The 27,757-nt window shown below is 51.6% G+C and overlaps 3 protein-coding genes across 8 annotated transcripts in view; 2 read left to right on the forward strand and 1 right to left on the reverse strand.

Moving 5' to 3' along the window:
- Nucleotides 1–3,611, forward strand: part of MGRN1 (mahogunin ring finger 1) — a 48,771-nt gene extending 45,160 nt beyond the window's left edge. For 2 of the 3 annotated variants that reach the window (XM_062503240.1, XM_062503241.1), the window contains 4 exons: nt 973–1,096; nt 1,546–1,591; nt 2,187–2,294; nt 3,337–3,611. In XM_062503240.1, coding sequence (XP_062359224.1) covers nt 973–1,096; nt 1,546–1,591; nt 2,187–2,294; nt 3,337–3,449 — 391 coding nt within the window. In that variant the 3' untranslated portion in view covers nt 3,450–3,611. Of the gene's footprint in view, nt 1–972; nt 1,097–1,545; nt 1,592–2,186; nt 2,295–2,815; nt 2,861–3,336 lie in introns of all 3 variants that reach the window. The other variant, XM_062503242.1, reaches the window with a different exon arrangement.
- An 881-nt stretch (nt 3,612–4,492) lies between these two features.
- Nucleotides 4,493–7,261, forward strand: NUDT16L1 (nudix hydrolase 16 like 1). 3 transcript variants are annotated; one of them, XM_062503463.1, is made up of 3 exons: nt 4,493–4,717; nt 5,132–5,392; nt 6,311–7,261. In XM_062503463.1, the coding sequence occupies exons 1-3, from the start codon at nt 4,493–4,495 to the stop codon at nt 6,719–6,721; spliced, it is 897 nt and encodes a 298-aa protein (XP_062359447.1). In that variant the 3' UTR covers nt 6,722–7,261. The 3 variants fall into 3 exon arrangements, with proteins under 3 accessions (XP_062359447.1, XP_062359449.1, XP_062359448.1); XM_062503465.1 differs by having other exon boundaries at nt 6,431–7,261; XM_062503464.1 differs by having other exon boundaries at nt 5,138–5,392.
- Nucleotides 7,262–9,371: 2,110 nt separating this feature from the next.
- Nucleotides 9,372–27,742, reverse strand: NAA60 (N-alpha-acetyltransferase 60, NatF catalytic subunit). Of its 2 annotated transcripts, XM_062503531.1 has the most exons (7): nt 27,648–27,742; nt 16,116–16,231; nt 14,825–14,954; nt 13,528–13,624; nt 11,122–11,356; nt 10,220–10,403; nt 9,372–9,825 (listed from the first exon to the last, which is right to left on the reverse strand). In XM_062503531.1, the coding sequence occupies exons 2-6, from the start codon at nt 16,223–16,225 to the stop codon at nt 10,247–10,249; spliced, it is 729 nt and encodes a 242-aa protein (XP_062359515.1). In that variant the 5' UTR covers nt 16,226–16,231; nt 27,648–27,742; the 3' UTR covers nt 9,372–9,825; nt 10,220–10,246. The 2 variants fall into 2 exon arrangements, 1 of the variants encoding a protein (XP_062359515.1); XR_009933695.1 differs by lacking the exons at nt 9,372–9,825; nt 16,116–16,231; nt 27,648–27,742 and having other exon boundaries at nt 10,301–10,390; nt 10,478–11,356; nt 14,825–15,579.
- Nucleotides 27,743–27,757: the final 15 nt, after the last annotated feature.

The raw sequence follows: 27,757 nt of genomic DNA on the forward strand, positions 1-27,757 counted from the left end.
TGAGGTTTGGTGGCCACACGCACTGGGAGCCAGGAGACGGCTCTGACTGGTGCCATCACTGCTAGCACAGCTAATTTTAGGAGCTGAGAATTTTAGGAGGCCAGCTGGTACTTGTGCTAGGGAGAGAACTGGTACGTTGTTCCTGTGTTCAACCTGAGGTTACAGCTTATATCTCCTAAGAGCTGGCTCTTATCACCAAAAGAAAGGATTTTTAACAAGGAGAATTTAGTCATAGATTCACAGAATGGTTTGCATTGGAAAGGGCTATAAAGCTTATTTCACTGCAACCCCCTGCTGTGGACAGATAACTTCCACTGTCCCAGCTTCAAGCCCTGTCCAACCTGGCCTTGGACACTTTTAGGGATGGAGCAGCCACAGCTTCTCTGGGCAACCCATGAAAGGACCTCTCCACCCTCACAGTAAAGACTTTGGATGGAAATATCTCCTTCCCAATGCACTTAGTCCTAGAATTTTCATTTGATGTCCCAACCTTATTGGATTTCAGCTTTCCATGGAGCTCCTCAGGAGCAGAGAATGGGGAGAGGAGTGACCTGGATTTCAGAGCACAAAGTGCAGAATTGAGATCCTGTAGTTCTTGTCTGAAGGCTCCTCTGTTGGCCCTGTGATGGACAGTTTAGGTGAGGATGGAGCTCTTCGGATCAGATCAGACTGGGTTTGTTCCTGGCACTCCTCACTGTGCTCCGGCCCAGATTTTTGCCTGGGAAGGGAGCCCCAAAAGTGTGAGGAGCAGCATGGGACCTGGGCCTCTTGTTGCTGTGCTGAAGTTTGGCACCACTTGGCTCTGTCCCACCCCTGCTGCTGCTGGTCTCCATGTGGCCAGTACTGGAGGCCTTGGTGAATACAGCTCCCCAGTCTGAGCTCCTGCTCGTAAGAGTTGGCTTGTGCTGCCCCCAAGTCCTCCAGGCTTCAGGGTGCTGCAGCATCCTGCAAATGCAGTTTCTCTTGCTGCAGCACACTACGGTCTCCCTCATCCCCAATCCATGAGGAGGATGAGGAGAAGCTCTCTGAGGACTCTGACTCGCAGGCGGTGCTGAGTGGGGGTGAACTGGTCCTGAGGGAGAGCAGCTCTCCAGAGGTAAGTGTGTGCTCTGCTGGGGGGATTCTGGGACACGGGAAGTGCCTCCTAAAGGGCCGTTGCCCTCAGCCAAGAGTCTTGGCTGCTTTATTTACCCCTAGCGCTCCATAGGGAAGGATGTAGCCACTCCCTGTGCTCCCGACACCTCTTTGGGAGTGGAAAACCACTCAGCTGGAGCCATGGCAGAGCTGACCTTCCCCAGCATCCCAGGCCACCCCAGCAATGTCTGGGGCAGGGGTGGGAGCTGGGCCTTGGGAGCTTCCAGTGCCCACTGCTGGTAGGACCCCTCCATCCCAGTTTGTGGTGCTGCAGCACTGGGGAACCCCCCTGCTCCTGCCCTGGAATAAGCCCTGGCCCCGAGCACAGCTCCCAGGAGAAAGCCAGAGCAGGAGAATGGCACAGCAAAGTCCTCCAGCTGCAGAAGTAACCTGTGCTGTCCCTCCTTCCAGAGCGTGGCAGGGGAAGAGATGGAGGAGGCTTCATCGGCGCAGCTGGGTAGGTGTGGGTGCAGCCACACCTTGGCTCGGGGTTCAGTGTTGTTATGGTGGGACAGGGATGATTGGGGAATGAACAAATGAGCTCAGAAACATCCAGCCCTGCAAGTCCATCTCTGAGGCTCTATTCTTCACCAGGGAAAGGTGCTGGGGTCTTTCTTGGAGGTGAGGGAGCAAAATCTACTGACCTCTTTGGTTTATTTGCCAAGCATCTCACCCTGCTTTGAGCTTTACTCAAGCAGAGCTTTCCGTGCCATGAGCTCTCCTTGCACCACAGGGGTCGTGGTGAGAGCACTCCAAAGTACTGGGCACACAGGTCTTTGGGATGGGTCTCTGGTGCTCAGTGAGCACTCAGAGGGGACAAGGATGGGGTGAGAGAGGAGTGATGGGCAGATTTTGAGCCATGAAGCTGCACATGAAGAGGTGGCCCTTTGGCCACTGTGACCCAGGCCAATCTGAGCAGCACTCCTGGGACATCAGTGGGGATAGGGGGGCCTGGAGACCTTCCTCACATGGAACACCTCGACCCACCCTGGCTGTGAGCCCCCAGTGTGCTGTGCTGGCAGCTGAGGGGCCTTACTCTCGGCTGGTTCCAGGTAGCCGCCCGCCCTCGGTGGAAGACGTGCTGCAGGACGGCGGCTGCGGTGAGAGCCGGAGCCTGACACAGTCCGAGAGTGACCCCCCGGTTGACGTCTTCCTGCCAGGTAATGGTGGTGCCATTGGGGCTGGAGCTGCCATCGTGGCTCCAGGGCCGGGGCAGGTCTGTGCAGCTGTGTCCCTCGGATGGGACTGGAACGCTCCTGCCCAGTGGGCACAGTGAGCGGTGGGCAAGGGGGTTTACACAGAGGTAACTTGGCCTCCCTTCTCTCTCCTCCCTCACCCTTGTGTCTCTGTCCTTCCCCTCCTTTCTTCTCTTTGGGCCACAGCCACTGCCTGGCACAGTTCTGTGTGGCAAAGGCCTCCTGCGTTCTCCCAAATGTGCTCCTGCTTTTGGGTGAGGGATGGGAACCACCTGGGCCAGCAGCGGGGGGACTGGGGCAGTGTTGTCACGGCAGGGAGGGTCCCAGTGTGCCGTGCTCTGAGCGTGCCTGTGGGATACTGCACTGTCCTCACCTCTGACTTGTCATTGCAGCCTGTTTTCTTCCGTAGAGTCACAGTCTTCTGAGTTACCTCTCTAATGTCTCCTTCCCTCTCTGTCTGCCTTCCTCCCTCCTTTCTTGGGCAGCACTGGGTCCTGATTCCTGCTCTGTTGGTATAGAGGAGTAAGCTGGTATGTCTTCTCGTTCTTTTGCATCCCTGTTGTGTGGGGCAGCAGGGCCCTCCTGGGAGTGCGGGCAGAGAGCAGGGATGGGGCTGGTCCTGGCCATCGGGACAGGGAAGGAGGGGCAGCAAACCAGCCAGGCTGCACTTCTCTTCCCAATCCCTGCTGCCCCTGAGTGCCAGGACCCCAGGCAGGGCAGCAGAAACCTCTCCCACTGGCTTCTGCTGAGCGTGGGCTCTGCTGCCTCCTGGGCACCATGAACATGGGGCCCCTGCTGGCTTTTCCCAGGCTGTGGCAGGTACTGTACCCCCTCAGTGTCCCGTGTCCCACCCGTTACACTAAGCCTGCATCTGAGGGCCGAGTTGTTTGCCCCAGCCCCATCTCCTGTGCCCAGTCCAGGGTAGGAGGGATGGCCTAGCACGCTGCCAGGGCTCTTTGACGCCAGGGCTCCCCTTACTGACGCCGAACTCCCTCTCCTCACCCAGGCTCGTCCGACTTCGCCAAGACGTTCCCTGTCCGCGGCACCGGCAGCCCCACGCAGCCCCTTCTCTTCGAGCAGACCCGTCTGCACCTGGAGGACGAGCAGAGCCTTTCGTGAGCGGGACCGGACCCTGCCCGTGCCGCGGGACCCCGGGCCCCGCCCGGCTCTCCCGGGGAGGCAGCGCGGGGTCTCGCACCGACGCGGTTTCAGCACAGCCTGTGCATGTTTCCTGGCGGTGGGTAGGGGCTGATGTCGTGTTTTTACGTGGGAGGTGTCTGTGGGGGCCGGGGCGGGGGGTTTGGGGTTCGAGTCGGCCGATGAAGGACACTACCGATGTATATTTTGTACTTACCGAGCACAGCCCTTTGCTGTCACCGCCCCTGTACATAGCTATGGCCCTCCCTGCCTTGCTGGGGCTCAGGGCTCCGCGGGAGCGGGGGGAGTGCGGGGTCTGCCCCGGCCCACCCCGAGGGAGGGGGGGACGTGGGGGTCAGCCCCGGCCCAGCCCCTTCGGGGTGACCCCGCCGCCCCCTTCCCGAAGAGCCCGGCGCTGCCCACGCCGTGTGCCTTGTTCTGCTTCTGCGGGGGATCCCGGGGCACATCCCCCCCATCTCCCCGTCTATGTTTGTAGTAATAAACCCGTGAAGCAGTCCCGCGAGTCCGTGTGCACCGGGGGAAGGGCTCCGGCCTTCGGGCTGGGCGGGAGGGGCGCTGAGGGGGCGGGACCAAGGGCGGGACTAATGTGCACTGGGCGGGGTCAAGGTGGCGGGGATCGGTGCGGAGGGGCGCGGCCGCTACACAAGATAGGGGCTCGTTCGTTCCCGCCTCCGCCTCTTTCCCGGCGTGCTTTTCGGCGCCCCGCCTTCCCGCCGCGCTTCGCCGGGATTGGCCGCGCGCACCGCCGGCCCCCACGCGCCCTGCTGCCCTAATAAGGCGAGCGGCGCGCGCAGCACGCCCGCCTCTCATTGACCGCCCGCCTCTCATTGACCGCCCGCCGGCTGCCCTGCCTCCGACGCAGGCGGGGATTGGCGGGATCCGCCGAGAGCCCATTGGCCCTGCGGCGCGCGGCGCGCTCCCATTGGCTGAGGCGGGCGGTAGTCCCGCCCCACGGCGCTGTGGGCGCGGCGCGTGCGCGGAGTTGGTGGCGGTGGCGCGAGGCGATGGCGGCCGTGGGGACGATGGCGGCCATGGGCCCGCTGCCCACCATGGGGGCGCTGCCGCCTCTGCCTACGCTCGGCGTGCCCGGCGTGCCCGAGCTGAAGCCGCTCACGCGGTACGAGGCGATGCGGCTCGGCCCGGGCTGGAGCCACTCGTGCCACGCCATGCTCTACGCGCCCAACCCGGGCATGCTGTTCGGCCGCATCCCGCTGCGCTACGCCGTGCTGGTGAGGGGCGGGCGAGGCCGCGCCGGGCCGGGGCTGGGACCTGGGCGGCGACGGCGGGCCCTCGGGTTGGGTCGGGGCGGACTGGGCTGAGTCGGGCCGCGGGCTCCGGGGGCGGCGGGCTGAGGGGCGGTGGCTCCGCGGTAGTTCCCGTGTAGGGCGGTAGTATCAGGCTGGGCCCGAGCCCGGGGGGGAGCCCCCGGGCCCGCGGGCTTGTGCGGCCAGGGCGCAGTGCCCCGACGGCCGGACCGCTTGTCGGTGAATGGTCCTGGATGCGCCGGAGCTGGTAGGGCCGCGACGGAGCGGCCGCGACGCCTCCCGCGTTCCTCCCGCTCCTCCGGAGGTCTCCGTGACGCCCCCTCGCCCCCCGCCGGGGGCCGCGCCGTGCCCCATTAACACCCTGCGCCTCTATTGCAGATGCAGATGCGATTTGACGGACTGCTGGGCTTTCCCGGGGGGTTCGTGGATCGCCGTTACTGGTCCCTGGAGGACGGTCTGAATCGGGTGCTGGGCTTGGGTTTAGGCTGTGTGCGCCTGACGGAAGCTGACTATCTGTGCTCGCACCTGACAGAGGGGCCACATCGCGTGGTGGCACACTTCTACGCCAGGCAGCTCACCCTGGAGGAGCTGCACACCATCGAGATCAGCGCGGTGCATTCCCGAGACCACGGGATGGAGGTGGGACACCCGGGAGGGGTGTGCGAGCTCTCAGTTAGCCCAGGGAAGGCACCACTTCACTCCTGGGTCTGCCGGGCTGCCCTGGCCAGCCCGGCCGGGGAATGCACCGCAGGTAGAGCTGCCGGCGGCAGGTGCCCGCACCGCCCGTGGCATCAGCGTTAGGAACTGTGGCCGGGGTCGTGCCGCAGGCTACAGAGCATAGCAAGCTTGAGCTCCAGCTTTTCCCGGTGTCCACCCACGCAGGGATTGAGCCCCGTGTTACCGCTCGGCCTCAGGATGTGGGCGAGGGCCGTTTGCAGCTGGGGGGGGATCTCCCCCTGCCCTGGGCTGAGTGCCCCGGACTGGACCGTGACCTCGTTGTGGTGATGTCGCTGTGACCCAAGTTCCTCCCGTGCGGGAGGCACCTTCCTGCTCCTGGGCAGCCAAGTCCGGCTGATGGCCCAGGCAGAGCGTGAGAGCCAGGGCCTCCCCGTGCGCCCAAGGGGCGCTCGGTGGGTGTCGGCAGCCATGTGAGCAGAGGCAGCAGGCTCTGGGTTGTGGCCTGTTCGACAGGGACTCGTGGGTCAGCTGTGGTGTCCCCACACAGGGCAGGGCTGGAGGGGAAAGTGGGACTCCCCGTAGTGGCCTGGGGCAGCGGGATCCCTCCAAAGGGGCAGAAGGGGGAGCAGAGCCAGGGCTGGGCTGATGGGCTGGGCAGGGAGAGCAGGAGCCTGGGGGTGTTTGGGAAGGGTCAGTGAAGGGCTTCAGTGGGGCTGAGGGCAGGGTGTGGGAGGGAGGGGCAGGACCTGTTGTAGGGGCGGGGCAAACCTGGGCCGAGGGCTGGCGGGCACTGGGTGAGGGTGTGGGGCACTGGGGGTGTGGGGCAGGGGGGGCTGGTGCCACCGTGACCCCTGCTGAGCTGTGCCCATGCCGTTGCAGGTGATGGGCATGGTCCGTGTCCCCCTCTACACCCAGAAGGATCGCATGGGTGGGCTGCCCAATTTCCTGGCAAACTCCTTCGTAGGAACTGCCAAGTTCCAGCTCCTGTTTGCCCTGAAGATCCTGAACATGGTGCCGGAGGAGAAGCTGGCTGAGGCAGTGGCTGCCACACAGAGGCCGAAGAAGACGGCCCTCGACCACGCCGGAGGGGCAGGAGGACACCTGTCTTCCCACAAGGCAGGCAACGAGCTGGCTAAAGGGGGCAACGAGCTGGGAGAGAGGGGGGAGCACCATGGCATGGTGCATGCAGGGGCCGAGTTGGTGGGGCTGGAGGGCCACGCCCTGGCAGATGCCGAGGCGCTGGAGCAGTCGGGGCTGGGCGCTGATGTGGAGCAGGCCGAGATGGAGTGACGCCGCCGTGTTGGCGCTCAATTAAAAGTGGGTGAGCTGAGAGACTTCTAACTTTCCGACCCGTGGCTGGTTGCAGTGGCTGCCCACGCAGTCCCACTGCCCAGCCGGGAGGGGTTGGGTTTGTCTAAAAAAGCAGGGAAAAGCGACTTTATTTTTATGGCCATTAAACTCTTAGCGAGCTTCCCAGATCAACCTGCACAGCCCCTGCAGAGAGTTCATGTGCTTATGTGAGGGCGCCAGAGCCTTAGAATTATGCTTTGATTTCAGGGACACACTGCTGCTGTCAGGTCCCCCTTTCATTTGTAAGGAACAAAACATCTAATTTTTTTAATGCCCTGTCTTGATTTGGACGTGGCTGTGTTGGCGCTGGGCACAGCTGAGGCCTGGGGCTTCTGGTCAAGCACCTCTGCCCATGTTAGTGGCTGGGCTCCCACTTGTGGGGCTGGCACAATGGGGTAGCTGTACCATGAATTCCTCTGGGGTGTTGGGGATGCTCATGTGGGTCCCTACCTGGAGATCTGTGGGAGCAGGAAAGTGGAATAAATGGCTTTGCTGAAAGTTTAACACTTGAGATCATTCTTAAGGGCTGGTGGTAACCAAAAGCCAGGGCGGTGTAGGGTGGGGGAGCACAGAAGCCACAGGTGAAGGGCTGGAGCTGTGGGTTGCAGGAAAGGTGTGGGCTGGCTCAGGTGCTGCACCACTACAGCCCTTGAGTTGGGGTTGCTCCAAAGTGGCTCGTGCTCCCCAGGGCTCCAGGCAGGGGCTGGGATCAGCTTGTCCCGGGTGCAGAAGCACCTCCAGGCACTGGCTGTGCCTGAGGGAGGGTCCTGGCTGAATTGGGGACAGGTGAGGAGCTCAGTGCTGCAGTTGCACAAAGCCCCATCCATTTCAGCTGAGCCTTAGGAAGATCTGCTCCTCCTGCAGTTGTGTTGCAAGGGCAAGCTCAGCCCTGGAGGAGCTGCTTCCCCTTCCCTGTCCCCCCTCTGCCTGCTCCAAGCTCATCCCTGGCTTGGAGCAGCACCAGCTCCCCCCGGATCCCCCCAGCCCCATGGAGAAGGGTATGTGGCCATCCTGCTGTGGGGCAGAGGACAAGCAGCTGGTCAGAGGCAGATTCTCTGCAGGGACAGACAACTCAAAGAAGAGGTTTGGTTTAATTGAAGACGTTTAGCAAGAGGTTCTTCAATAAATAATTGGCTAAAGGATAGGATAAAGGCTGACCTCAGGATAGGGTGGTAGGAGGACACACAGACAAGTGACAGCTCCCTTGGGATGTCCTCAAGTAGTGAAGTTGGTTGTATAAGGGATAGGAGAGAAACTGGGGACACACACAAAACAGCCCCAGACAGTCAGGAGAGAAGAGCTTCATTCTGGTCCAGAGAAAGCAAATGCTGAGAAAAAACAGGGGCTTGGGCTGCTAAAGACACTCAACCAACAGCTGCGTTAAGTAAAAGTGGATGTGCAAAAATATCCCAAATTGGTAACAATTGAGGCTGGAAGGGTGTCTGGGACCCTGAGGAAGCACGGGCTGGGGGAGGAGCTGCCTGCCTAGTGCCACTGGCACTGCTGAACTAGAGGGGAGCCAGAGACATCATATGGGATGGAAGAGATCCACGCTGAGGGCAGCCCTGGGATCTTGGGGCTTGAAGGTCTCACAGGTAGGGCTTTCCATCAGCTTGCCTCATAAACACCTCTGCACCTTGCCTCTGAGCCCCAGAAGGACCAGCACCTCCCAGAACAGCCCACTGCTGCTCCCAGACGCCAAAAGTGCCAGCTCCTGAGGGTGCCTACTCTCCAGCCTGGCACTAGTCACAGCAGCTCATCTCCTGCATCCTTTTATTAGTGAACTCCCACTCGGGGCCTTGGTCATTGAAAAAACAGGGCTTTCTGTTCCCCATCCAGGCTGCAAGATCATAATGTGCTTGTTGGCTCTACTAAGACTCAGCTTGAGCCATGTGTCACCCCCAGATCCTGCCCAGCCCCTGCTAGAGCTGGCAGTGCCAGCCCATCCAAGCTTTGCTCTGGCATGGATCCCTCTGCTCCAGTCCCAGTTAAAAATAAGGAACATGGTGCTGAGCAAGGGAAGAGCCTTGGCCAGGGAAGGGGGATTTTTCATGGGAATATAGCAGGACCCCAGGCCTGGCTGCTGCTCTGGGGCCTCCACACAGGCTGCACCTGAGCTATTCAGTCCAGCCAGATGATCCTGCAGCCAGTGAGAGACTGCCCAGCACAGCCCAGAGGTGCCCAAACCACAGCCCAAAGCACAACACTGAGCTGTTAGGGGACCTTCCTCAGAAGTGAAAAGCTGATGTGATCTGTGTACACATCCCATCCCTCAAGATCCTGCAAAGTCCAGCCTGGTGCCAAGAAAGGGGAGAAGGGCTCTGGACCAGACTCTACACTCCCAGCTCCCCTCCCCTGCTATATTCCATCCTGGACAAAGGCAGAAAGATCTGTATAGTATAATACATATATATTTCACTATGAAATAACAATTTCATTCCCTGCCTTCTACTTTATGCATCCTGAATTATATGCTTCTTTTTACATCATTCCAGAGGGCTGGTGGGGCTGGGTAGTTTCTCATGCGAGGCAGTTGTTCTCCCTGGAAGTTACCCACAGGACACACCAGCAGCTGATGTGGCAGGACCTAAACATGATTCCCATTCCCCCCTTTCCCCTCCCCCAGCTGCCCCCTTCCACACCAAGGGCAGACTGCCCTGGCAGCCAGGGCTCTCCCAGTTCATGTAAGTGGTTCCTCAGTACAGATCCACGGACCTCCCTCAGCTGCTCTCGGCAGCTGTGGATGAAGCAGGAGCAGCAGCTGAAGCCCTCACACCCCGGGGATGGGGAGGAGCAGACTGGAGGTGAGGGAAGGGGTGGGGACGGTGCAACATGCACACGGAGTGGTGACACCAAGGGCTCCAGGCTGCGGCACAGCCACACCCGCCCAGCCCACGTGGGGAGCCGGGGCTGCAGCCCCAGGGTGAAGTTCTACCAAAGATCAGTTCCTGTGGGAGTCCCATCCGGGGGCTGGGTGATGGGCCAAGAGCTGTCATCACTGGAACCAGTGCAGAACCAGGCATCAGGTGGAAGGAGAAACAATCCTATGGAAAGAAAAGAGAGCACGTGTTTTAGGGAAACACTTGGGAAAAGTGTGTAGGGGAGCCACTGTCCTAGAAATGTCTGACATGTGTAACGGCACTGGCAGCAAATGGGGCTTCCAGTTACTGTGCTGGGACTCTGAGGGATCAGGAACTCCAGGTCCTGCTCCAGCAGCTGGGAAAGGACAGCAGGTTCCAGGTTTGGGCTCAAGTAAACAAGGTCAGAGTCTGATTTCCCTTCAAATGAAACCAGCAGGAGTTCAGCTGCTGGCTGGAACATAGCCATGCTGCACAGCCATGCTCAGACACCTTCGACAAGAGCAGGATGAGCTCACTCCAGGATCTCTGTCACAGAACAGTGGTCATAGCAGGGAAGGGAGCTGTCCCCAGCACCCACCTGTGCTTCCTGTGCATCCCCAGTCCGTCACATTGTCCGGCTGTACTCGATGCTGCTCTTGGCAGAAATGCCAGACCAGGGCAGGAGGCTGCAGAGGAGGCTCTGGGCTTGTCTGTATATCCTCTGGGGAATGGAGCACGGGCTCAGACTGGCTAGGGTGGAGCCAATGTGCTGTAGGTAGTCAGTGGCCACCAGTTAAGGACAGCAACTTACACTGTAACTTAGCAAAGAACATAAATCACTCCTGGATGGACCCACCTTGCCCACAGGGACCCCTGACACAGTGGAACTCCTCAGCTCAGTCAGATCTGCTCCTTGCATTGCCTCCACCTTTCTATCAAAAGCAGGTCTGCTCTGTGCTGTAAAGCATGGCAATTTGGGAATGGCAGCTCCAGCTTGTGTGGGAAATACCTCCTATGAGCAGCGGCCAGTTCCTTTTGCACTCACTCCACAGTGGGGATAGCAATCCATTCACCTGCCCAGGGAGGTTGGAACTGATCAGCTATACCCAGGAAGGATGGAGTTTCTTCTCCATGATCCATTGACCTGAAAGAAACCCCCTAAGTCAGTGTGGGAGCAACCTGCTGAGATACAGGCCAGCCCAGGCTCACAGGGGATCCCAGGTCACAGGAAGCAAGACCAAGGATTTCTCTGCCGTGTGTGGCCAAATCCTGCACCCTACAAGCCAAAGCACACCTGGCACTTGTGTCTAACACCAGCACTCGCTCTCACTGGCATCCAACTTGCTCCAACCATCCTATGTCAAATAACTCCAACAACATCCTTCTTCTGGCTTCAGATTAAACCCACATCTGAGCAGGTTTCAGTTCCCACATCTACCCACACTTTGCTGTTGTTAACTCAAAACAGGGTTTGGCCTCTGCTCAGCAGGGAAAGGATATAAGATTGTCCAGGGTGGGTGCCCACCGTTGATGTAGAGGACATAGGTGAAGCCATCTTTGAGGACCCCTCGGATGGAATAGTAATAGGGGAGATAGTGGTGCTGTTTAAAGTCTCTGTTTTCATAGAAGTTTATTGCTGTGTTGTTGGTGGTGAGCACGTGCAGGTAGATGGCTTTGCAGTGGTCCTGGGCAGTGGTGGAGATGTGATCTTTCAGACTCTCAAGCAAGAGGGAACCTGTTGAAGGGAAGGCAGCAGGATCACCGTGTGTGTGCAGCCCCAGGGACCCTCAGCATGAGGGTGTGTGGGGCCCAGCTGAGCCCTCCTGCACCAGGGATTTCTGCACACATCTGGTGACCCCAAATCCCACCCCAATTTTCACAGGGCCTTCTACATGGCTTTCATACACGGTCTCACCTATGAGCACAACTTCAAAACCCAGATATTTTAAAGACACAAACCCTGACTCAATATCCACAAGTATGAGGCAGAACTTTGACAATACTGCCCATCCCCAGCAGAGGAACTTCCGGCTTTGGGGAGTCAGTGTCTCATTTTCCATGGTATCAGTTCCACCCCATACATGCATTTATTTTAAAGCCATTTGATACAGCAGAGTGTCAAAACAGGACTTCACGAGCAGGTTATTGTATTTTGTCTGCTGAACTTCAATCAAAATCTAAGAACTGCTGAGATTTTAAGATGCCTTCTAAAGGAGGAAGTCTCATCCAGCCTGGATTTGCTGCAGCCAGCTCAGACACATCTGCAGAGGATACTCCAAAAGACAAGACCTGGTGGTTCATCCACACCACCTCAACATGGCATGAAGGACCCAGCAGAACCTGCATGGGAGCTTCTTCCAGCAGGTGTGGAAAAACCAGGCTACAGGATCAGCCTGACTAACACGCAGGGGAGATAGCTGCTGCTGTTTCACAATCCCCAGGGCCTGGAGGACCCACAAGATTTCAGAACAGAAGTCAACAGCACTGACTTCACGTTCTCTTGATATTTATTGAGAGTCTGTATCAACCAAGACCAAAAAACCACCGAGGCACTGACAACAGAGCAGTTCAATTTTGTTATGATATTCCAGTCTTCTACCTCACAGAAATCCAGCTGTCCTGTGGTTTAAGAACAGCAGAGAACTGGAAACCAAACCCTTTTAGGAAAATCAGTCAGAGGAAAATCAGAGCTTTAGTGCTCAGAAGCATTGCTGGAGTGAAGAGCCTCCTGCATGAAAGGCTACAGCTTCAAACACCACTAGAAAAACTAAAGAGAAAGGTCTCAGAAAAAGCAGCAGCAGCTTTTTTTAGGTTGTGTTGTTACAGGTGCAAGCTCAAAGTTTTTGAGAGAGCACAGCAACACACTGTGCAGACAGAATGGATACAGGAAATACTGACTCTGAAAGGAGAAAATTCCAGCAAGATGGAACTGGGAAAAAAAAAAGGATTTGGCAATTAGGAGTAGACTGAAAACCACCATAATTTTACAGAAAGACCTCTTTACCAGCCCCCTCTGTGATCACTCTGTGCTATCACTTTCTTCTTTGTACTGGAAAATTCTCTCCAATGGCGTTTTAATGGAAGGCTTAAACTCTACTCTCACCAAGGACTCACACAGTCATTTCTTTATGTATCTTCTAAGTTTATACCTGTCCAAACATGCCTGGGGGAGAAGGCAAGACTTGGAGGTGCTGAGTTATACCTGTACCCCCTGAAGAGACTCCAGGTGTGCACCCGTCGGTCACCCTGCCAAACCTGACCCATTCCCTTCTGCAGATCAAAGATCCACATCCTGCCTGAAATGGCACCAGAAGGGCAGCACTTGGTGACAGAACACAACTGCTCTAAACAGAGAGAAAGCCTTTCTGACTCCAGGACTTCAAATGGCTGCAGGAATGCTGCACGTGGCAGCAGACGTTCAGAGCTGACTTGTACATTTGAGATCCAATCAGGTACAAGTTACACTATTTTCCAGTTCCCTTTGTGGTTCTCTCACAGTTTGTTCTATCTTTTGAAACTGAAAGATTAAAAGCAGCTTTGTTTTCTGCCTCAGGAATCAGACTGCCGATGCCCAGAAAGAAAATAATTTCAAACCCCGCTCCTGGATGAAGTTCTTACACTTTCAGACAGTCACAGCAGCACTACTGCGAGGTTTTGGTGTGCTCAGCTGGCCCCTGGGAACAAGACTGACAAAGGCCTGTGCTCTTTGGAAATACTTGCCCATTGTGTTGTGCCCACTACTGTGCCCAGTAAAGACCTCCCAGTGCACCTGCACTATCCCACCTGCTGGTACCAGTCACAAGTAAGCCCTTCCCATAGGGATACTGCAGGGAGATACTGGAGCTCCTTCAGTCACACCCACTGGCCACACCAACAACCAACAGCTGGCACTTAGTAGCATCTTACCTATTCCATGTTTTCTGAACTCCTTCACCACTCCAAGACTTAGGATGTAAGCAACTTGAGTGTCCACAGGAAAATTGGAAGCTAGGATATCTCCATCCTGAGTAGAGATAGGACGTGTTATTTAATAGGGTGCCTAGGGAGGCACAGGAGAAAGCAAGAACCCTGTACTGGAACACCTGAAAACAAGGCTAAAGAAGGAAACTTCACTGAACAGTCTTGGCTGAAGCTTTTGGAATGGAAGTTAAAATATCCAAGTCTGGGGCTATTCCTATTTTCACATCATCCTTCCAGAGGCAGAACACAAACCAAGCTATTTCCTACTAATGTGCATTATTTGTGGGTTTAGGGATAGAACGTGCTTGCTTTCTTTACCAGAAAGATTCAAAGTGCCAGTTCTGGAGTCACCCAGCAGTGTTTAGATCAATTCAGCAAGTCCTTGTGGCCTGCAAGCTGCACCTGAGCTGTGTTAGCTGGAGATCTCTGCACTGCTGGAGAGGACAAGGAGCACGTTCCACAGGCCCAATTGCCCAGAACAATGCCTGAATAAGCCCTTGGTTTTCAGCTTGGCTGGAACAAGAACCTTTTTGTAGAAGTTGCTGAAGATGCAGCTTCTGACTTGGATGAGCTTTGAGATTAAGCCAGACAGATGAGGTGAAGAGACCTGTGTGCTACTCTGTGCTCTCAGCTCCCGTGCATGTTGGGGTTATTGTTTAACCACAACACTGAGGGCCTTCCAGGAATCAGGCACTCCCTGCACTGCCCCTGCTTTTTCTTCATGCTCTTCTCCCATGCTGTCTTCACTGACCATCTCTTCTTTCCCTCTCTGCTGCACTGGATTGTCTCTCCTGGTCTCCAAACTGTTATCTCTGAACTCCAAGCTCTCTGCAGACAGGTTACCTCCCATCAGGGCTTGGGACAGGGACTGTGTAAAGGGAGGAGCTTCTGCAGGAAATCACTGGAGTGACTCACCTAGTACAGATAAGGAAGCTCTTAAGAAAAAATCAGGTTTGTGCTCCCACAGCTACACCAGCATGCCCAGGGATTAATTAGCCTCCAGGATCTGATCCCTCAGCTCCCCAAAGGGCCATGCCTCAGCAGGAAGAGCCTCTGTGGTACCACACACCCACCCATGCTCCATCAGCTGGAGATCAGCATGTGCTTCATTCCTTGCATTAAGTAACTCAGGATCAAGTGTCTGAACTGGGGAGGGAAAATCCCCACCCCAAACAGGCCCCATCCCCATTCTCCACAGCAGGGGGTGGATCCTGTCCTGCTGAAGCCCAGGGTAGTCACATACCTCTTTGTGCACCTTCGTCCTGCTCTTGATCTCTGCCACTATCATCCCCACGATGGAGCCTCTGTATGTGGCTGCGAGGGAAAAGAACTTCTTGTTGGAAGTGATATCTCGGTACCATGAGTCAGGGTACCTGGGAAGGAACCAGAAACAGCAATGTCTGGATGCAAAGCCCATGGGAACAGGCATGAGATGCTCCTCAACTGGAAACAGCTGTTGCATCCCATTTAGTGCCATGGGTTCTTTCATCATGTAATGGCCTCTTGCCTTCCTAAGAGAATCACATTTTCATCTTACAGTCTTTGCTCAGAGCTTTCACATCCATCTTTAGCAAGTTATTTTTAAATGCAAGATCCATCTGCCCTCAGCTAAGAGTGTAAGGATCTCATTAATTTGGTACACATGTAAAAAAAAAAAAAGCTGCATATTGATAGGGGAAAAAAAATTCACTGCACCAGCCTCCAGTTCTCCTCCTCCTTCTGCAGCTACTAAAGGGAAGCTGCTGTATGTTCATTTATTTCCAAGTGAGACTTTAGCATGTCTTGCCTTTAAAAGAAATCTACAAACTCAAAATATTATGAATGCTTTTGCTGATTTGTTATGTTTTATTCAATCTTAATTATAATCTGCTAGAATCCTCTATAAACCTCCTCTATGAAGCTAAAGTTAAAAATCTATGAAGTCTACAGCTGTGATGTCCCTGGATGCTTTAGGCCAGAAATCTGTCAGTGTCCCCCAGAAAAGCTCCTGTGCTTGTGCAGTCATGGGCATTTACCAAATGTGGATCTGGGGAGTTGGCCTGGGCCAGGCTGAGATCAGCTTTAAGCCAGACTACCGGAGGACCAGTGATCCAAGGGAAGCACTGCTCAGTTCCCCCAGGACATGCAAAGCAGCCTCCAGGCACAGCTCCATGCCAGTTCAGTTTGGCTCTGAGGGTGCTGTCTCAGATCATGCTGCAGGACACAACTTCTTCTCACAAGCACAGGGATGCTGTCTTTTTCCTGGAGGTATCCTCCTTGCCCCATCTAATTCAGTCTTTCTCAAGAAGCTGATCCATCCCTTTAATGACAAAGCCCATTTTCCTGCCAAAATCCACATAGAGGAAGTTTCTGATGACTCCAGCACGCTGCAGGACAGACAGCAAAGGACCTTTAACAACACCACCACCCCAGTACGCAGAATATTCCCAACCTGCTGCCTGGCAACAACCCTGAGGCTGCACAGAGCTGGAGCAGTGCAGGTTCACACCCTTTGCCCCAAGGTGCCCAGCTGGCACCCCAAAGCAGGCACATACTCTATTGGGAACCAGTCTCCACAGAGCTGTTTCACTGTGTCTATGTCATCGTGGCACAGCAGGCGCAGGTTCACATCCGTCAGTGCAGTCGGGGGCACCTCCTCTGTCATTCACGCCTGCAAGGGAAGGAAGCATGAGAGCAGTGCTGGAACACAGGGTCTGATCCAACAGCACCAGGAGGTGCTTGTTATGGATAAAGCTGCTTTTCCCAGAAAAGTGAGTTTTCAGGAGAGATGAAGCAAACACGGCAAAATTAATCTGTGAAGGAACTCAAAGCTGTGCTGGTCACGGGGCAAGCCCAGCTCTCAGCTCAGCCTGACCCCTCCCTCCGTCCCATATCCAGGCACATCCCAATCCCTGGGAGCACAGTCTGGTGACTCTGTGCAAGGAGCACGTGGCCAGCAGCCCTTCCAAAAAAGAGCATTAAATGAGCCAACAGTGTGCCAAGTGTACCTTATGTTGCATGGAGCTCTTCAAATGTCCGTGCAGGACCAACATTTTGTTAAAACAAAACTGAACAAACGGCTTAAAAAGGAAGCACTGCTAGAGGTTGCTTGCACAACCCTGCCATCTCCAGTGAACACATATGCAGAGGATTCCAACTCTTTAAAATGTTCATTTTTGTTTAACCTATGCTGGTGAAATGAGATCCGGTTTTACTTCCCCTCGTTCCTGTGTGCCACAGCTCCTCCAAGCCCAGCACAGAGTGCTCAGATACAGAAATCCCAGGACACCTTTTCTCCATAGCCCTACCACAATCTGCTGAGCACAAACAGAACACTTGCTGCAATGTCTTCAGCCTTTTATAACAAGCACCAGAGGGAAAGAAGCAAGTGATAGCTAAAGTGGTTGTAAAAGCATTTGTAGCACTGATGGATGACTGGAAAACACATTTGAGGCAGGACAAAGCCCCACATGAGACAGACAAGGTGAGTGGAGACAGGAGGAGTGGTTTCCTCCGACTTTCTCACTCTGACCCTCCCAGGTCAAAGAACCAGATCAGGATGTAAATTTAAAAAACCAAAGCCACTGCCCTCAACAAAAACAAGTTCCTTAAAATTTTAACTTTATTTTCCCAATTTTAAGAGTCTCAAGTCTTGGTTTCAAAGTGCCAAGTTATAAAGCAAAAGCTGCACAGAGCAATGCTTGTCTATGCCTTCCTGTGAAAAGGAATGCTCAGCTCTCCAGTGTTCTTGATTTAAAGCTCAGAGCTCAAGGAGGAACAAATTTAGACACACTCCCCATTGGATTACATTTGCCATTTGTGCAGCTTCAACACAAACATTGTAACTGGCAAAGTTACAATTGCCAGTTAGGGCAATTTTAAGTTGCCAAACTCAAAATTCAGCAATTAATTGTAAATTATTAAGTCACTAAACTTACTTGGACAAGCTGTCAGGCACATGGTGGGATTCCTGGGGTGTCTTGTGCAGGGCAAGGAGTTGGATTCAATGATCCTGATGGGTCCCCTCCCTTCAGCATATTCTATGATTTTACTCTGCCAGTTACAGTCGCTCCGTACTGTAAGTGAAATGGATCACTTGTTCCTCCCCAAAGAATTCCTTAAAAAGCATCACAGCTATTTCCCAGCCTGTTCTAGGACTGTGGCTGCACGTTTATTGAGCAGCCCACAGCATTCACAGTCAGTCCAGGTGCCAGTTTCAAAACAACTTAAGCACCTACAAAACGTGCACTCCTTGCTGCCTTTAAAACTTATTTTACACTCCCAGAATTGGCTTAAGCCCTCAGAGGCCAGACTTGGAATCCATACCCCTTAGCAGCTCCCCACCCCCAGCCTCTGGTGACCTTTTAAGAAGCCTCAGCTTCACCCCATGGGACCCTGAAGAAGGAAAGGCAAACACTCGCTGGCTGAGGCTCATCTGATCCACACCACTGGATGATGTGGACCCCAGTCTCACCCCCCTCCTCTGCTGAACCCTTTGCTGAGCTATTTCAGAGCTGGGACACACCACAGGATCATTTTTTCTTGCCAAGTTTCAATGCCCCTGGAAGGGAACACTCCTTCTCAGCATTAATAAATCAGCATGCCAGAGCCATGGTCCTGCTAATGAGCAGAAAAGGCAGAGCCATCACAGGACACATTCCTATGAGGATTAGTCCATGTGTATTTAACACCATATTCTCAAAGAGCTGGGCAAGCATTATGCATTATCCTGCAGCTGAAGCCAGCTTCAAAAAAAGTAATCCATGACTGTTTTTTTGAACAGGATAATCCCCCTCCCCTCAAATTCAGATACCCATGGCTGGTTGTGTTTACAGGGACTTGCCCCATCCATTATGTGACCCAATCCAGATGTTCCAGCACATTTAAAGGACATTTGGGACACCCATCTGGCACCATGTCCTGCCACAGGGGGTTAGGAGAGCAGACCTGGGCCCCTTTCTCCCTGGCCAGGTGTTGCTGCTGCAGGAAGGGCTGTGGTAAGTGGCTGCTAGAACCAAGAGAGAAGAAACTCCCGGCAAATCAATTCCCTTCATACCGAGGTGACAGCCTCTGGGTCTTCTGGGATACCTGGAAAAACACCCAAAAGCAGGTCCTGGCCCTGGCACAGCCTGTGGCAATGCTGCCCTTAGCACAGCCAAAGTCCTGAGCTCACATCTCAGCCAATACAGTGACCTAAGTATCACTTTTAGAATCAACTTAAGAGAACAAAATACATGTTTGAGAGCACAAAACAAAACCCTGGAAGTCAAAAGTGCCTTTAGGGGTTATAGGCAGCAACACTGACAACACAAGTTCTGGCCTGTGAGACAAAATGGTGGCTACTGTGAAGCCAAATGCAAGCTACAGGGAGATGTGGTTAATTCAAGGCCATCACTTTGGAAAGCCAAAGTGAAGTTATCTTTTTCTCAGGTGTCAGCCTTTGGTTCACATGATGGCCACGGTCTGGGAGGTGACATGGCCAACACTGGCCACTGTCTCTCCTCCCAGGGGGGCACAGTGACCTCACCCTTCCTCAAAACAGGAAGCACTTGTTCAGGAGGATTAGAAAATGAGCCAACATTTCATAATTCATTTAACATTTCATGCTTATGAAGGGATAGTGCAGATAAACATTTGTAAAAGCTCCAAGGACACCCTCCTAGAAAATACTGCAGTCAGGAGCAAGTAGAGCTAGAAACTGAGCATTTAATTCCCTTTCTTACCTAAAACCTGCAAATATTAATGCGTAACACAGTCATTTAAAAAATACAGGAAAGCATAAAGGCTTTAAGCATTTTTACTAGTTTTCTGCCTTGCTCTGTTGAAATAAATCTAGCAAAATGTTTTGGCCTCAAGTGTATTGGGTAGTTCAGAGGAACCTGTGAAATTCTTATGATAAATATTTAGCAGTAAAGGAAGTTGGATGAAAAGAAAGAGTAAATGCATTACTAAATAGGCCAACTTGACATATAATTTTAAACTAAAGTGTGTTGTGAGGCCTGAACTTGCTATTAAAAAATTATGTCAAATCTTTGGCATCAATAAGCTGTAGCTATAATGAGCTAAAGAAGAGCATTTCACAGTTCTGTCTAAAAGGCAGCAGAGCCTTTGGCTCCAGCACTGGAGCCATGGCTGGGCCTCCAGGAATTGCTCCTGCTCACTCAGCACGATGGAGCCAAGTACAGGCACTGACATTCCCACCACCAGCACTTCCAGGTCCTATCAGGAAGGAACAGTTCTTTCTTAGAGCCAGGTACAGAACAGTTTATTTACATGGACCAGATGCTTCACAGTGAAGATGCCTCAGCTCAAGCTTTTCTCAAGAGCAGAAGGTGTTCAATTCCCTCTTAGAGCTCCTGTAGTTAAAAAAAAAAAACATAATAAAATCTACATAAAATCACATTTCTAGAGAGACAGGCAGCCATACAGAACCAGCACTCTTAATCCAGCAGGGTGTACAAATGCAGGATAAAGCCTGATGCTTTGGCAGGCAGCTGCTTAAACGTATTTGAAAATCCCTTGAGCACTTCCATTACTACAGAAACCAGGCCAAGTGGTTCTACAAGTTGAGATTTCCCTTGTTTATCACTATTAGACATGTTTTAACATTTCTGCCTTGTGCATCCTGCAAAAACAAACTGGATTTCACCAGTGAACAAGATGCTGGTTTCATTCTTTTCAACTTTTTTACTTTACTTCAGCTTCCAATCAGATAAACTCATGAAATTCCCAAATAAAAATTTTATCATCTAGCAACAAGTATCACTGAATTTCCTAGCAGAATTAAAGCCACGTAATCTAAGATTAAAGTCAAACAAATAGAACTAGGATTGTTTACAACTCTAATTCCCAGTAAGGGACTTTAAATTCAATGTTCACACAAAAACCAATGTGAAGGAATCTTCTCCACTTGCAGAAACAAGGCTGGATCGAAGTTCATCAATACCTTTTACTTTACTTAAAAGCCAATTGAGATCAATTCATCCTACAGAAAGCAGCAGAGCAGCAGGTAAGAATAAAGAGAAGCCCTGTCAGGCTGTGGGTGTTTATAATGGATCTCATAATCCAGGCAGCATTGTCCCTACAGGCACACCCAGCCAGCCCAGTGTCCCAGCACCTCCAAGATTAAAAAGTGTGGATCCTCAGAGACTTGGCATGAAGATTCTCACCTTCAGCAATTCAAAGCATTCACTATGAGCACACTCCTTCTGGATTATTAAGGATTATCTGTTGTCTTTCCACAGAAGGGAAAGATTAAATTCCTGCAGATGACTCCCAAGGACACACCACAAAGGGGCTGTCCCAGAGGAATGGCAGTGACACCAAACAACCCACTGGGCACAGGGAACACCTGGGCTGGCCTGTCCTGTCAGGACAGGTCACAGCAGCTCTATTTCACTTTACAGACACTCCTGGGAGATCTGCACACAGGGACAGAGATGGATTTCCTTGTGCCTGGTACCCTCACACCAGAGGTGCTGCTCCAATGTCACCACCAAATCCTTGTTTGCTGCTCCAGTCACAATCTGGACAGTCCTCGGATCCCAGTGACACAAGATTTCCAGGAAAGAAAAATAAATAACATTTGCCATCTTCTCTCACTTGTAAGTAAATAGGATCAAACAAAGCCAGAGAATCTTAAAGCTACCAAAGTGCAGGATTTCAGCTGTGACTGAGCACCATGGTACCTAAAACAGCCACAAAGTCTGCCATTATCTTCCAGAATATAAACAGGATTTTTTACAGCTATAAGTCTTTCCACCTTGTGCTGTCTGGTACTGGGGATTTGATTTACATTAAACCACTCAGTCTGAACCACTCTAATTCCACAAAGCAGTAAAGATTTCCCTGCTGCATTTCATTTTCAGCTTACTGTGTTTTTAGGTTACTGGTCTCAGAGGGAATGTCCTATACTGACGCCTCTGTCACCAAGCTCCCTTCGTTTAGTACAACAAAAGTACAACTGGATTTCAAAACATCATGGATTCATTACTAAAAAACTCAAAGAGGTGCTTCTAGGACTTAGGGCAACATTATCTAAGCAACAGGAGACAAGTTTTTTAAGATATTTAAATACTTGGCTCAAAAGTTTCTCAGTACTACTTCAACTATGGTCAAATAATAAGAAAACATAGGTTGGAAAGACCCTTTGGGATTTAACCCATCTTAGACCAGGTTGTTAAGGCCCACATAATGTCAGTGAGGAGCAAATCTCTTCACCTTGCCTGGAATCAGACCAGTACCTTTGGATATAAAGGCACAACTGCAAGCTGGAGTGCCAAATGTGCTGCTTGCACCAACACCCGCAGCTCTGCCAGTGTGCAACGCAAGCACACCTGACAGAGGATTTGTTACACTCTGTTTATCCATGTAATGCTCCTGCTCCTTCCAGGAATGCCACACAGGTTCATTTGGGACAGGCAGCACACAAACCCCAGCAGGTACAGCTCCTCTCAGTCCCACTTTGTTATGCAAACCGACAGAGCCTGGAGCTCAGGTTACACACTGCACAGTGACCCTCTCACCTCCATCCCTGTACACTCACTACATCCCACAGGAGTGCTGCCCAAAACTGCCAGCACTTAATTCCCTACAACAGCAGAAGCTTGGAGCAAGTGAGATTCTTCATGAGAAACCTAGGACAAAATGACTGATTCCGTGCCTTAGTCTGAAAAAAACCCACAATAACATGGGTGTAAGCAGGCTCTGATTATGTGACTTTACAACAGCCCAAAACACATTTTGATCCATGTTTTTCTGCATTTTCCACCAGAATCAAAAGCACTGAGCCTGAAAGCCTCTCGTGGACCCCGGGTCACTCAGCTCAAGATTTGGAATTCCTCAATATTTAAATTCCTTCAATAGCAGCTTCTTTCTGTGCAGAGAACTGCCCTTCCCAGCCACCTGCCTGGCACATCTCCCCTGGCTGGCATAAGGAACACACGAGGTTAAATCCAGCCCTGCCTTGTGGATCCCATCTGCCCCCAAAGCACATCCCAAGCACTAAAGGGATTCTCTTGGGGACATCACTGTGGAGAAAGGAATTTGTCAGTGCCTGGACTTTCTTGCCCACTAAATCCACCCAGGGCAGTGTGCTTGACTAGCATCCCACAGTGGAGGAGGGCAAAACCCAGTGAGCTCAGGGGAGAATGTGTTGTAAAGAAAGTTTAATTCATCTCAGCCCCAGGGAGGCTGCAAGGTAACCTTGGGTTGAGATAAGACATCTGCACCAGTGAATTGTCAGGTGCCCTGAGCCAATTCATACAGAATCACATCTTCCTGGGAGAGCCAGACCAATGTGGCAGGAGCACACACACAGCTGAGGCCAAAGTATAAAAACTGGACAATTAAAAAAGTAAATTTTGAAGGAAGCAAGGCAGGCTTCAACCTGTATACTCCTTCCTGAGCATCCTGACAGTGAACACCCAAAGGCCAGGAACAGGCACCACACCTGAATTTGGATCCAACCATACACTGCCATCACTGTGTTAAGCTTCTGCTGTGATTTCATCATGTTGCTGTATCCACCTGCTAATCAGACTCCCACCTAACACCAAATACTACAAGTCAGTCAATTGGATATTACACCCTCCTTGTGTGGAACAGCTACAAGAGCTTGGCCAGAGCACATTGACCTCTGACAGCCTGGGAAAACAATCCTGGCAATCAGCCCTCCTCCTAAATGCTCACCCCAGATGGCTCAGACTATTTTTCCCCAGCTCTGAAATTCTGAAAACACCGTTTTAAGACCACATTTGTGCCTTGTCTCCAGTTCCACACAATTTTTCACTCCAGTTCCATTGAGGTGTGCACACCACAACATCGAAAGCCTCCAAGCCAAACACCCAGAATCACTGTCATTAACACTCCAGCCTCCTGCCATGAAGGATCACGATTTGAAACAGTTCCCAAAAGGATATTAAGAAGTGAGAAGGCAAAATGTAGTTCTGTACCTGTGTAGCAAACAGTTATTTATTAGAAATAAAGAACACTTACTGTAAGTGGAAATCCTTTTATACTCGTACCCCTGATCTTCCACACACTCAGAGTTGGACTTGTCAGACTCCCAGCAGCAGAAAACATCAGTGTTTTGCATGTAGGTCACTTTCTGGGCTGTTCTTTCACCTTACAGCTCTGGAAACATTACTGGAGCTGTGGATTTCACAGGAGCCAGTCCCTAAATGAAGTGTCTCTAAAGCACACTGCATGAGGCCTGACTTCCTGCTGCCCCAGATACAGCAATTCCTCCGGGGAATGGCAAACAAGAATCTCTAAGAGGGTTCTGCTGTTAAATCTTTTCTTGTTAAGACAAGGAAGTGAAAATCTGCTTTGTGACAGTGGCACTGTGGGGAATTCAAACCCAAGGGTCACAAAGAGGCACATTGGCAACAAGCTCCTTGCTGGAAGGGAGATTTAATACACAGAAAGTTTCCAATAGGCACCTCTTCATCCAGGAAACAAATTTTAAAAACCCCAAATAATCCATCATACCTGCAGGCCCACGGCCCTTTCTGAATTAGACTAAACAGCCACACAGAAAATGCGTGTAGTGACTGAAAAAACAGCCTGAAATGCAGCCTACAAACCCCTGGAGAAGGGAATTTGAGGCTGCCTCCATTTCCTACACACTGACCTCATTATGGAGCACTCCTGACAAAACCCAGCCCCTCCACCTACACCCTCACAGGAGACACCAACACAACTTTCCAGAGGTTACTGCAAAAAGGTGCTTTCAGAGAAAATAAATTCTGAAAAAGCTCAAAAAGAACATTCTTACCTCAGTTGTCAGACAAATGCCCAAAACTTAGCACCTCTCCAAGATCCCGACTTTAAAATATGAGCCAAAATGGCTCCTTCTCCTTTCCTCTTTCATCAGTTTTCCAAACATAAGACACTCAGGTTCAACTCAAAAACTCCACTGCTGCTGTTTTAAACTAATAGCCTTTAAAATGGATTCTGGCACAAGTGTCTGCTCTGACAGCCACAGTAATAAACTGAGAAGCAGAAATTAAAAACTTAATTAAAAGCTAATGCTGGAAAACTGAGCAGCTCCTGCTCTCACCTCTCTGCAGGGAGGAAAGGGAGTGGGGGGACACAGAGCAAAACATGAAGCTCAAAGTCTTTTTGCAGCACTCTGCATTTAAGCCACCAGACACTGTGACTGGTTAAAAACCAGGAAGGTAGGAGCAATCCCACTCTGAGAATGATTTTGGATAACACTTGGCTTCTGTAACAAAGTACAACCAGAATTTGTTCACTGAAACTAGTTAACAGAGAAAAGAATGGAAAAATACATTGCCCAAAGTCTAACTACAGACATAAGGTCTAACTGCAAACCTAAAATCTAACTGCGAACATAAGAACTGCAAATGTCCGGTAAAATAAACAAAAAATAGAAAAAACAAAGTTGTATAACAAGTATGTAAAGGTTCATCCACAAAACATCAAAAAAAATTAGGGGCCTTCATCCTCACAACCACCAAAAAACAAACAAAAAAACCCCTAACACACCACATGTGTACAAAACACAGCAAAAGATATACGTAGCACAAAAATTAAAAAATATATAAATCAAAACTATCAAGTAAAAAATTGCGCACCATTAGTAAAACAAAGACTCCCTGGCCACCCAGCACTGTTTTACTTACTGTCACTTAATAAATTGTGTTTAATCTAATAAAATTTGTTCCTGTCAATTATTAAAACATACTTATAACAGCTTCTAAGTTTGCATACAAGGCACTCAGCTAAGGCAGCTGTTTTTCTGCTGTCACTCTGAACAGCTGAAGCCCAATTGGTTCTTTAAAGCATCTCTGAACACCTCACTGAAGGGAATCCCTGTCCATGACCCAGGGCTGCCTCCAGCCCAGCAGCCTGTGCTCAGCAGGAAGGCAGAGCTACAAGGACTTCTGAGTCAGCTCTGCCAGGAAGTCCCTGAGTTTGCACCTGTAATTCCTCAGGTATTTCCAACAGCCAGGGACAGCCTTTGCAAGCACAGTTTCAGCTACTCACTCCATAAATTATACTGGGAGTGGCTGGGGTGGGAGCTGGAGAGGTGGAAAATAGGCAGGAAATGAGAGAATGGCTTTTGGGGTGGCAGGACCAGCTCCCATCAGCTGACAGGCTCCCAGCCCAGCACTGACTCACAGACCATACTGGTCCAACCTCTGTATTCATAACACCCCCCAAAAAATCCTCCACCAGGAGATAAACCCAATCCTCACATGTAAATAAATATCATCCTAACTGGAAAAGAAATAACACCAGACATGAGAGAAGCACCAGACTGTTAATAAAAATAAATGCACATGCTCTGTTAAAGGCTCCTTGGCTAAAGACCACTTTCTGAACTCCACTAGCAGTTCCCACAATGTTTCATTACATCCAACTCCAGTCTGGACAACAGGAGTCAGGATGATTAACACTCGTTTAGGAAAAGAAGTGAAAATTAAGAATGCCACAAGTTTTAAGAGGCATTCACAGGACAGCCACTTCCAAACTAGTCAGAGTGAGAAGTCAATTTGCCTTAAGCACATCAAACACCCTGATGAGAGAAACAGCAGCAGCTTCAAATAACAAAATATTATCTCAGCACCACTAATAAATGTTTCTTCCTTTGCCGCCAAGTGTGGAAACACTAATCCAGCAGTTTACAAGGTGTAGCAGAACTACTTTTTAAGCTTTTTGCTTCTGCTTTTAAGCCTGGTGCCTGACACTTCTTCTGAGCCGGGCGAGGCTACTCATACAAGAGTTACATCTTGTAAATGAGCTCACACATCAATTATCACACACTGGGACAGACCCAGCAGTTGGGGTTTTGGGTTTTTTTTCCACCTCACCCGTGAGACACCTGCTAGAGTTTATTCCAACAGACAATTGGATAATCTGAAAACACACCATGCTCTAGTGCTCCCGAAATGTTCCCACAAGTGTCCTCCGTAAAGACTTCTGAGGACACTAACCTGGACTAAGGAGAGTCTGTGGCAGATGAAAATTAATTAATTACAATAATTAATTAGATTAAAATAATCTTGGATAAAACCATAGTGAAAAGAGAGCAGGTTCAAAACTACATGGAAGAGGAGGAACAGACATGCAACAAAACTGGCTGATGGTCCTTTGGGACAGGGCACAGATTTCCAGGACAGTTAAATCTAAAGCTATTGACAGTTGCAGAAAGCTCCCACAATGCCAAAAGCCAAGTAAAACTGTAAACTGATAGATTTAAAAAAAAAAAAAGCAGCTTGAAGACATGCAAACGTTTCCAATTTGCGTTAACCACTGCAAGGGGGAAAAGCATCCATGCTCACAGTAAACTCCCTGAGAACATTTGTGGCTCAGCAGCAAGGAGGGCACGGAGAATTATCAGAACAAACAGAGAGGAGGAAAAAGATCCACCTATTAAGAGTGTGGTCTGAGGTAGGGACAGATACTTAATGGCTCTGTGTGTCTGTGAATTAACACCAGAGGGGAAGGAAGCCTGACCACGGTTCAGGAGCTCAGTAAGATCACCCAGAACGGGCTGGGAGCTGCTGTAACACAACAAAATCGGGATAACCCAACAGGTACAGAGCAGGCCGAGTTCAAACTCAACATAGGTAACATAATCAAACATTTAGACAGCTTGCAGTGGGATACGGTAATGATCTGATACCTGTAATCAAGACATTGTCCAAGACACGTTTTAGCTCCTGGCGGGACACAGAAATGTCGGTGGCCTCAACACGCCCCTCAGAAACACCCAACCGTCGACAAACAAACCCGAGCAGCTCCGTCCTCCCAGCGGGGGAACACCGGATCCGGCCATGCGCAGCCATTCCCGGCCTTCCCGTGGGAAATTCGGCCTCGAAGGAGGAGGAAATGGAGACGGACACAGGCGACAACAAAGGCACCAAACTCTCCGGTTATCGGGAAGGCCAGGAGCACATCCCGAGGGCGCGGACCCGCTGCGACCCAAGGGCGGGGGGGAAGAGGCAGGGTTGCCATGGCGACTGCGCCGGGCCCAGGCCCGTTCCGAGCGAAAGCGCCATGACAACACCAGCCCCCCTACCCACCACACAGACCACCCCAAACTCTTCCCCACTCACCTGGGAGGGGCGGCGGACGCGCCCTCAGCACATCCCGGGCGGCGGAACCGGACGGAGGAGCGCTAAGCACCGGCACTGGCGGCACTTCCTCAACCGGGGCACCGCGTAGT

Source organism: Cinclus cinclus, chromosome 16 (assembly GCF_963662255.1).
Source record: "Cinclus cinclus chromosome 16, bCinCin1.1, whole genome shotgun sequence".
In the NCBI taxonomy this organism is placed as follows: domain Eukaryota; kingdom Metazoa; phylum Chordata; class Aves; order Passeriformes; family Cinclidae; genus Cinclus; species Cinclus cinclus.

Coding starts and splice junctions, on each gene's coding strand:
- NAA60 (XM_062503531.1), bottom strand. CDS start 16,225: ATGACAGAGGAGGTGCCCCCGACTGCACTGACGGATGTGAACCTGCGC. Junction 14,955..16,115: donor GGAGACTGGTTCCCAATAGA/GTATGTGCCTGC, acceptor GTTCCTTCCCAG/GTACCCTGACTCATGGTACC. Junction 13,625..14,824: donor GGACGAAGGTGCACAAAGAG/GTATGTGACTAC, acceptor ATCTCTACTCAG/GATGGAGATATCCTAGCTTC.
- NUDT16L1 (XM_062503463.1), top strand. CDS start 4,493: ATGGCGGCCGTGGGGACGATGGCGGCCATGGGCCCGCTGCCCACCATG. Junction 4,718..5,131: donor CGCTGCGCTACGCCGTGCTG/GTGAGGGGCGGG, acceptor CCTCTATTGCAG/ATGCAGATGCGATTTGACGG. Junction 5,393..6,310: donor CCCGAGACCACGGGATGGAG/GTGGGACACCCG, acceptor ATGCCGTTGCAG/GTGATGGGCATGGTCCGTGT.